Here is a 10,366-nt window from a genome sequence, read left to right as displayed (position 1 = left end):
TACAGAAATGAGACCTGCGGAACTCTTCGTTCAAATGCATTTGCTTGCAAGACATTCAGAAGCTGGGTTTAAATCTCCATCCAGGGTGGAATTCTGTCAAAGCCAACTTAAATGGGTTCTACAGGCAATCCATGCCAATCCTTCTTCTTTGAGATATTGGAAAATTTTGCATAAGCTTAAGGAATGTGTTCCATGCTCAAAGATGCTAGTTTGGAAATGATGGTGCAGAGGCAAAATCCTGTATTGTATTGCTTACTAGAACTTGCTTCACCCTCCGGGTTTTTTTTTTTTTTTTTTTTTTTTTTTTTTTTTTTTTTTTTTTTTTTTTTTTTTTTTTATATATATATAAATATATGATTTACCAGCATTAGTCGAATAGTCTGTAAATTATAGTATCATGTTGTATCCTACTGGTTAAAAAACCTAACGATTGTAATGTACTTACAGCATGCTAGAACCTCAAGGTTGGGTTTTACTCAATGGAGAAGCTCAAGAGGAGCCATTGCACGGTTGTAAATTATGTTAACTAACAACTGCAACGTGTTATTATACTATGTTCCTTTAAAACCTGGAATTCCCTTATTCATGGCCAAAAGCATAACTGGCAGGAGTAGATGTTGGTAACTGGTATCCTTAGGAAAACTGTACACGGGTTGTAAGCTCGAGAAATCAAGTAGAATAAGAAGACAGTGACAATGACACTCTTGGGAACAAGTTGTGTTAAGAAAGTACATTTCAGGTGTCCAGTTGCATGTCTGATAAAATGTAATAGCTAATGCCAACAACATTGGCATGTCAGAGAAAACGTAATGGCTTCACTGATATGTGAGAAGTAGCCTTGTGCTCTATCTACCTGCTATTTCATGTTCTTAATACTGATGTGAATTGAAACGTGCTATTATTTATCTACCTGCCACTGTCTATAGACCTAGATCCATTGAGCTCATCGGATGGATCCCAGTCCAACGAAGACGAAAGGATCTTGGACAACATCATGAAAACTTGAGACATTGAAGGTCGTGTATTGAGATCATGCTCGACACAGCTTTTAGCCAGTTGGGCCATTGAGAAAGCTAGATCCAAGGGGTACTCGTCTCTTAGGCAAGGGTCCAAGAAGGCAGAGAGTTTCTCTCTCACATTGTCCCCCTCAAGCACACGCATTATCATTACAGAGAGCAAGTCGTCTCCTGCACTCTTGTCAGTAGCTGTAGCAGCTGCATCCTTCCCAGATAAGAGCTCCAACATCACAACCCCGAAAGCAAAAACATCTAATTTCGGGGTGATAACTCCATTCTCGATGTACTCGGGGGCCAAATAACCTTGAGTGCCTACCACATGTCTTGTCAGTTGCAGTCCACCATCTTGGTCATTTTCCAGTGTTCTTGCCAAGCCGAAATTAGCAACCTTGGCTCTCAAGTTGGCATCCAAAAGAATGTTGCTGGTCTTCAAGTTCTTATGGATATAGGACGGGTTGGTGTAGTTGTGAAGGTAATTGAGGGCATCAGCCACATCGTAGGCAATCCGAACTCTCTGCTTCCAAGCAAGAATTCGGTACATGTTGTTAGAGTGAAGCCAATCAGTGAGAGAGCCATTGTCGGCGTGCTCATAAACAAGGTAAGTGTTGCCTTCATGTAAGCAGAAACCAGAGAGCCTGATGACGTTGGAGTGATTGATCATCTTCAAAATGTTGATCTCACTGGAGACATCTCCTTTCACGACCTTGACTGCGGCTGTGTCACCCTTGAAAGATCCCCTATAAACCGAGCCCTTGATCAGATTAGCTTCGGCGAAGTACCCGGTGGCCACTTGTAAGTCCTGGTATTTGTAGACAGTCAAGGACTCAATAGCATATCGGGCGTCATGAGAAGAGAGAGACCAAGATTTGTTGTTGGAGACTGGAAGTACAGTGAAATCAGTAGAGACTGATGGCAGCGTTTCGGGTTCTGACGCGGAGACAGGCTTCTGTTGCTTACGAGATTTGCGGTGCCAAAACAGAAATCCAAACGCAGCAAGTAGAAGAATGAGGAAAGCAGCTCCTATCCCAACACCCACATACAAGGCTTTGTGATCGGAAGAGCCCCCAACGGAAACATTGGGAGTCTGCGGAGATGGTGCGGCAGGGGGGGGGGGGGGCAATGGCTGTTCAATTTTGGTGGGCTCAGTGGGCAGAGGAACCAGAATCGGAGTGAAGGGGAAAATGATATTGGAGGAAGACAGCTTGTTTGCAATGGTTGTTCAATTTTGGTGGGCTCAGTGGGCAGAGGAACCAGAATCGGAGTGAAGGGGAAAATGATATTGGAGGAAGACAGCTTGTTTGCATCAAGTACCCTCTGCTCGTCAACGCCAAACAGCTGGGCAATGGAAGAGACCGAATCGCCCCAAGTGACCATGTAGGTGAGCAAGTAGTTGATCCCTGAAGCATTCTGGTTGGAAGTTGGGCAAGCACACCTCAGGGGTATTTGGAGATTGAGACCGACTGACAGATTCCGATCGCCGTATGGATTCTGAGACATCAAGGACTGGCATGTGGTGAGGCCTTGGTAGGTGTTGTTGGCCACGCTGAAGTAGGTTTCGGATTTGTCCTTGAGCAGATAGGTGGAATTGTGCTGGTAATATTGACGGGCATAACAGGAGCAGTTGACTGGAACCACGACCTGGGAGTTGGTGGGAATAGCGGCAGTGTCAGAGGAGAGGTTATTTATGGAGGCGATGAGAGTGGCGGATTGTGGGACGCCTAAGAGATAGGCAATAAGGACAGGAGAATTGTAGGGAGGCATAGATCGGAAGGTGAGGTAGGATTGGCATGATGATTGAACTCCGTTGCACAGAAATCCCTTGGTCGTTTCATTGAAGGCATTGTTGTAGCAGTCCAGTTGGTGGTTGGCTAAATAGGTTTGTTGCCCTTGTACTAGTGCTGGTGAGAGCAGCAGCACCACATACAGATACAGTATAAGAAAGTCCATGGAACAGGAGCTCAGGTGAGGGATGGATGGATCAAGCAACTCAAGATCTGTTAATTCACTAATTAATCAGTTCTGTGATTGAATAATAAATATATAGTTAACAAGGGGGTGGAGGATGTTGATTGGATCCGGGTGGAAAGAATTAGTTTCAGCAGGAAGATAATTTTTTTCTTTGGTTTTGGTTTTGACTATGGAGATCGTGATTCCGAGAACATGGAAAGCAGGGAAGGGGAGTGGATGACAGGCATAGCAGTCGTGGGCGTGGGTTTTGGTCTTAAACTGTCATTGTCTTGAATTGATTTAACAATGGGGAGGGGGGGGGGGCTTGGAAATTATGGATCCACAGGCAAGTCAATAATATAAACGCGTTAGCTATTGCTGCTGCTATTATGAATGATTCCGTAGTTTGACCCACCAAACGAAATATTTCCAAGTCCTCAGAGAATTTGCTAAACCTTAACACGCTTTAAACTGCTTTTTCTTCTTAACTTTTATGTAAGGTTAAACAAAACGAATTGAGAGAGAGAGAGGGAGAGCCACTGGACTGGTCCTGGGCCTTTTGTTTTTCCAGACACCGTTATAATTTGGTCTCATCCTGGCCTGCTATAAAACTGTTAGGCGGTGGTCTGGTTACTAGTTTCCTCCCTTCAACAGCTTATTAAATGCCAGCATTCCTTCCTTCTTTTTCCCATTCTAAGCTTTTATTACTATTTATTTTTCTTTTTTTTTTAATTGAGAATTTCTATCAAGTTTAATTCATATTATTTTAATTTCTATTTATTTTATTTAAAATAATTTATAATTGTTTTAATTTCACCATCTTTGATCTTTATTATTTTAATTGTTATTTATTTTCTTTAAAATAATTTATGAAATTAAATTTTTATTTCAATTTCATCCTCTAACTATTTTATTTATAAAACACAACACTGAAGAGATCCAAGTAATGTATATTCCAACAACAGCTCCTCTCTTCGCTTATTTCACTAGAGTATCAAATTCATGTATGTAGGGAATTTCAACTGGTGATGTTCCGATAATTGCTCATTGGAGGCTTAGCATGCTGGCATACAAAATTTTAACGTGGTTCGGCAAACCGCCTACATCCACGGGAGAAGAGCTAATATTATTAGAGATAGATTGAGAAGAGGTTACAACATACATGGAGAAAGATGATTACTTTTGTAATATCCCACGTCAGCAGGTGAGGGAGTGATAGCTGGCCTTATTAAGAGCGTTGGTTACCAACTTATCATACGCGTTTTGAGGCATCAAGTTTAGATGTGAGCTCACATCAACAGGAACAAAACTGTGACGGCGATAAGGCCCAAAGCAGACAATATATGGTAGGTTGGTCTGGATTGTTACGTTTGGTATCAGAGCTGATCTTATTAGTTGTCTAGTTGTGCCAATAGAGTTGTAAGGCTCCTTAAAGGGGTGGATTGTAATATCCTATATCGACAAGTGAGGGAGTGGTAGCTGACCTTGTTAAGAGCACTGGTTGCCAACTTGTCATACATGTTTTGGAGCATCATGCTTAGACGTAGGCTCGCGTCACTAGGAATAAACCTTGAGGGCGGTAAGGCCCAAAGCGGACAATATATGACAGATTGAGTCAGGCTATTACAATATTGCTGATATCAAAGACTCATAAATGGGTACAATTTTTCTACCTCAAATTTGTGAGTGTTTTTTTTTAATCTTATTAATATAGATTCCATATCTTACTAGTTCAATGGCTTTATATTCTATATTTCGCTATTATAATCCATTGAACAATTGCTTATAACAAACATGTAATGGGTTGTTTGGTCTAACAAAGAATTCCATTTCTTTCTTATTATATATATATATAATGTGGTGGTTACTAGTTATGGATTGTGCAATTAGAAAGTAACAGTTGTGTACTTGGGATGACATTGTTGTTGCCATCCTAGCAACACACACACACATGTAAGTCAGACTTTTTTTTCTTTCGCCCGGGGGGTAATGTTTTATATTATAAGGAATTTGAACCAGTGATGTTATGATATATGTCTATTGAAGGCTAAGTACACTGACATAATATTTAACGTGATTCAGTAAACCACCTACATCCACGTGAAGAGTCCATATTATTAGAGATAGATCGAAAAAGGGTTACAACACATATGGAGGAAGAGGATCACTTCCTCTCTCAACTCTCATTGCTCACACATTACTGCACAAAGCAGCAAGGTTGCTACCCTCAACAGCTATTCTTTTCTCTCTTCCTTTCTTCTCTCTCTCTCTCTCTCTCTCTCTCATTTTGCTCTCTAACTTATACCTCTATTTATAGGCATGAATGGTAAGAGAATTTAGCCATAAATTTTGGCATTAATGGTAGCAGCAGCACATGAGTGCACCATTTTGTCAATTGTTAGTGCAACTTGTTTGATAATACCTACCTACCATTATAGTCTTTTGACAATGACATCCCTTTTTTTTAGAGTAGGCTGCAAATGCTTCTTTTATTATTGTTGCACATTAATAGCAACAATCTTAACAATCACCTTATTTGCCACTCATGTGGGCAATTGTCATCTTAACAAGAGGAGACTAGGACCGCTTCTGATGTAGTGACATGTACACTACAGTTATATTCTTTATCTGTTCATGTATTGTTTGATCCAGGTGCCACGCACTTATTTGTTGCAAATAAACTTGAGGGGAATTAGGAAAAAATCCTTGCAAGGTAGAAAATAGGTTTATTGTGAGTATTGATCATATGTATAAGGGGGTCCAGATTAATGTAAGTGGATGTGAGTTAAAAGTAGATCTATTACCACTAGAATTACATGACTTTGATGTTATCCTAGGAATGGACTGGCTAAGTGCGAATAAGGCTTAAATGGACTGTTTCACAAAAATAATAACTCTTCAAGGGCCTTAAACTGTATTATCTCAACTATGATCACTAGGAAAATGATTAAAAAGGGATCTAAAGCTTATATAGCACAAGATGTTCAAGTGTCAAATATTCCAATAGTGAGGAAATTTTCTAATGTATTTTCAGATGAACTATCGGAAGTACCCCAGAGAGAGAAGTAGAGGTCACTATTGATGTACTGTCTGGTACATCTCCGATAGCCCAATCACCGTATAGGATGGTGCCAGCTAAGTTTGCAGAACTGAAGATTCAACTACAAGAATTATTAAATAAAGGGTTCATACGTCCGAGTAATTCACCTTGGGGAGCTCTTATGTTGTTTATAAAGAAAAAGGATGGGACCCTCTGACTTTGTATAGATTACAGATAGTTAAACAAGATAACAATAAAGAATAAATATCCACTTCTATGGATAGATGATTTGTTCGATCAGCTAAAATAGGCTAGAGTGTTTTCGAAGATAGATCTGAGGTCAGGATACTACCAGTTAAGGATTAAAGAATTGGATGTAGCAAAAATTGCATTTAGAACTCGATATTGACATTATGAGTTCTTAGTAATGCCATTTACGCTAACAAATACACCAGCAGTGTTTATAGACTTACTAAACAAGGTCTTTCAACCATACCTAGACAAGTTTGTGGTGGTATTCATAGATGACATCCTAGTTTATTTAAAGTCATACTTGAAGCATGAACAACATTTGAGGCAAGTATTGATGATCTTAAGAGAGCATCAACTATATGCCAAACTTAGTAAGTGCGAGTTTTGGTTAAAGAAAGTGATTTTTCTATGACATATTATATCGACTGAAGGAATATCGGTGGATCCTAGAAAAGTTGAAGCAATGTTGAAATGGGAAAGACCTACCAATATTACTGAAATTCATAGTTTTCTTGGGTTAGTAGGGTACTATCAAAGATTTATCAAGGGATTTTCTACAATAGCCATTCCCATGACTCGGTTGACTCAGTAAGAGCAAAGTGGGAGTGGACCAAGAAATGTGAAGAAAGTTTTCAAGAATTGAAAAAGAAACTCACTACTGCACTAGTGTTAACACTTCCATCAAGAACAGAAGGATTGGTGGTTTATAGTGATGCATCGAAGAAGGGATTAGGGTATGTGTTGATACAACATGATAAAGTAATTATGTATGCCTCAAGACAATTAAATGCTCACAAGATCAATTACCTAGTGCATGATTTAGAATTAGCAGTTGTAGTGTTTTCCTTAAAAGTTTGGAGGCATTATTTATATGGATCTTAGGTTCAGATATTCACGGATCATAAGAGTTTGAGGTATTTTATGACGTAAAAGGAATTAAATATACAGTAAAGACGCTGGGTGGAATTGATAAAGGACTATAATTGTATAATTGATTACCATCTAAGAAGAGCAAATGTAGTTGCAGATGCTTTTAATTGTAAGGTTAAAACAACAAATGCTTAGTGGGAGAATTGGGGTAAAAATGAATTGCTAGAGTTAAGAAAGATTGATGCCTAGATAGAGACAGGACCGAATAAGTCATTAGTGACTCAGTTAAGAGTGAGGTCAACCCTCCAAAACAGAGTAATAAAAGCTCAACAAGAAGATTTGGAAGTTTGTAAGATAAGGGAAATGGTGAATTCAGGAATCGAGATATTGTTCCAAATCCAGAAAGATGAAATGGTAGTCCTTGGAAGATGAATGTACTTACCAGGTGATCAAACACTAAAAAGGAAAGTTTTACAAGAGGCTTATGAGTCAAGACTTGCAACACACCTTGGAAGTACTAAAATGTATCAAGATTTAAAATAATTTTATTGATGGCCAAATATGAAGAAAGAAGTGGCTGAATATGTGGCTAAGTATGGAGTGTGCCAGCAAGTAAAGGTGGAACACCAAAAACCAGTTGGACTTTAATAACCATTATTGATTTTTACGTGGAAGTGGGAAAATATCGCAATGGACTTTGTATCTAGCTTACCTAGAAAGAAAAAGGAAAACGATGTTATTTGGGTTATTATGGACTGATTGACTAAATCCACACTTTTTTTGACAATAAAAATGACAGACTCAATAGAGAAATTAGCAAAATTATAAGTAAATAAAGTGGTAAGGCTACATGGTGTGCCAGTGTCAATAGTTTCAGATCAAGATCTAATGTTTACCTTCCGATTATGGCCAAGTGTTCAACAGGCTCTTGAAACGAGGTTAAATTTAAGCATCGCTTTTCATCCTTAGACTGATGGTCAAATTTGAAAGGATTATCCAAATATTAGAGGATTTACTAAAAGCCTGTATATTGGAGTTTAAAGGAAATTAGAAAGATCATCTACCACTAGTGGAATTCACTTACAACAATAGCTACTAGGCTACAATAGGAATGGCTTCCTATGAAGTCTTATATGGTAAAAGATGTCAGATGCTAGTGTGCTGGGAAGAAGTAGGGGATCAACTATTCGGACCAGAGCTGGTACAAATTACCTCTGAAAAGATAAAGAACATAAAGAATAGAATGAAAGCGACCCAAGATAGACAGAAGAGTTATGCAAATAATAGGAGAAGACCCCTAGAGTTTGAAATTGGCGATAAAGTATTCTTAAAAGTAGCCCTATAGAAACAGGTATTAAGATTCGGCATGAAAGGGAAACTAACACCAAGGTACATTAGACCTTTTGAGGTCACCAAAAGGATCGGGCCTGTAGCCTATAGATTAGCTCTACCTCCTCATTTGGCCAAAATCCATGATGTGTTTCATGTCTCTAAATTAAGGTTAAAATAGATCTATCTTGGATCTTGCCTTAAATTCCTTTGGAAATTGATGAGAATTTAACATTTGAAATGAAGCTGGTGAAAGTGTTAGACTACAATGTGAGAATTGAGGAATAAAAAGATTCCAATGATCAAGATATTGTGGAGGAATTCTCAAATCGAGGAGGTGACTTAGGAAAGAGAATCTTAAATGAGACAAAAACACCCCGAGTTATTCCAAGATTCAGGTATAAGGTTCAAATTTTAAGGACAAAATCTTATTTTTAAGGGAGGAGAATGTGAAAACCTGATAAATTATAATCTGAATAAAATAAAATATCAAATATCTTAAATAAAAGGATTTCAAGTATTGAAAATAGACATAATTGAATAAAAGGTAAGGTGTTGTGGTATAATTAAGTAAAAAAAAGAATTAAGTGATAAAAATAGAAATAAAAAGTAATCAGGGCCAATGTGTAAAGAAATAAAACCTAGACTATAAATACTCTAATTTTTCTCTCTTTTAGCCAAGAGTGTGAACCAAGAGAAGGGAGAATTTGTGCAATATATCTATACAAATTCTTGTTAATTTTACGAATTAAAGTGAGTAATTAGAGTGATTAGCTTAGTTAAACATCAAGAGGGAATGATTTTAAGGTGATTAATTAGAGTGTAAATAAATAAATGAATGTTTCAGTTAAGCTTAATTAAAGGTGTTAAGCATATTTAATAAATATGTAATTGGTATTGAAAATTTTACCGGTACCAATAAATGAAGATAACATAGTAATTTGTGTTAGTACAGAGGAGGCCATAGGACCTAACCAACAACAAGGAACCTCTTCACGCACACGGACACCAGGTAGGTGTTCAACACCTTGAAATAATTAATTAGTTTATTTTTTATTGTAGAAGTAATTTTATAAATTGTAAATTCTAATACTGGTTACTGGAAATAATACCCTGATGAATGGGCAAGCCTTAAAAATTTATTTCCTAGTTACTGGAATTTTTGCCTGGTTGAATAGTCATGTTAGGAAAAATTAATTTACAAAGTTATAGGATAATCACATGATGTAAAATAGATTAATTGTAAAACTTTGAAGTTGAATATGTTGATTTGTGGGAGATACTCTTTGTATTTTTATTTTAATAAATTTATCTCTATATCTAGAAGAGAATTTATGAAAGTAGAAATTTTAAAAAGAAAATAAAACAATTTATTCGATGATATAAAATCATTTTAATGTATCTAAATAGTTAGTTTTTAATTAATTACTTATTGAAATGTACAAATTTTTAGTCATGTTTAATACAATTATGTTTTTAGGTACATCGCGCCCTTGATATGGAAAGTAGATGCTTGGATAATTAATTTTGTTATGTGATTAATGTAATTAGAAGATTAATATTTTGTTGTAATATATTTCCACATCTAAGAATTACAATGTTTAACTTATTATCTTGTATATGATGTAATTTATAATATTATTATTATTAAGTTGAATTATGGTTAATTGTATAAATATTTTATAAATTTATTAGCTTTTATTATAGTGTTCTATAGAAAATAGATTAAGATATTGAAATATACTTAAGTTTTGAAAGTTCAAATGATGGAATGAATATTGTGATTGATGTTATAAGTTGAGAAATAATTGAGTCGATAACTTGGTATCTAAAGAATATAAATGAAACTCTGCCGAAATTTCAGGAAAATAATATATATATATATATATATATATATATATATATATTGTGT

The 10,366-nt window shown here is 36.6% G+C and overlaps 1 protein-coding gene across 2 annotated transcripts; it reads right to left on the bottom strand.

Annotated features, from left to right (window-relative positions):
• Positions 1–677: 677 nt before the first annotated feature.
• On the bottom strand, positions 678–3,322 carry LYK5 (Protein kinase superfamily protein). 2 transcript variants are annotated; one of them, XM_011042812.1, is made up of 2 exons: positions 2,245–3,322; positions 678–2,152 (listed from the first exon to the last, which is right to left on the bottom strand). In XM_011042812.1, the coding sequence occupies exons 1-2, from the start codon at positions 2,961–2,963 to the stop codon at positions 907–909; spliced, it is 1,965 nt and encodes a 654-aa protein (XP_011041114.1). In that variant the 5' UTR covers positions 2,964–3,322; the 3' UTR covers positions 678–906. The 2 variants fall into 2 exon arrangements, with proteins under 2 accessions (XP_011041114.1, XP_011041115.1); XM_011042813.1 differs by having other exon boundaries at positions 678–2,175; positions 2,268–3,322.
• Between the last annotated feature and the right edge of the window lie 7,044 nt (positions 3,323–10,366).

This window comes from Populus euphratica, unplaced genomic scaffold, assembly GCF_000495115.2.
Source record: "Populus euphratica unplaced genomic scaffold, PopEup_1.0 scaffold65.1, whole genome shotgun sequence".
NCBI classification, from domain to species: Eukaryota; Viridiplantae; Streptophyta; class Magnoliopsida; order Malpighiales; family Salicaceae; genus Populus; species Populus euphratica.
The sequence above is the reverse complement of the archived record's forward strand: the minus strand, read 5'-3'. Positions and strand labels throughout refer to the sequence as shown.

What these genes read in the sequence shown, in the direction of transcription:
- LYK5 (XM_011042812.1), bottom strand. Translation starts at nt 2,963, where the DNA reads ATGGACTTTCTTATACTGTATCTGTATGTGGTGCTGCTGCTCTCACCA. An exon ending in CCTCTGCCCACTGAGCCCAC is followed by an intron (nt 2,153 to 2,244) that starts CAAAATTGAACA and finishes CACTGAGCCCAC; the next exon opens with CAAAATTGAACAGCCATTGC.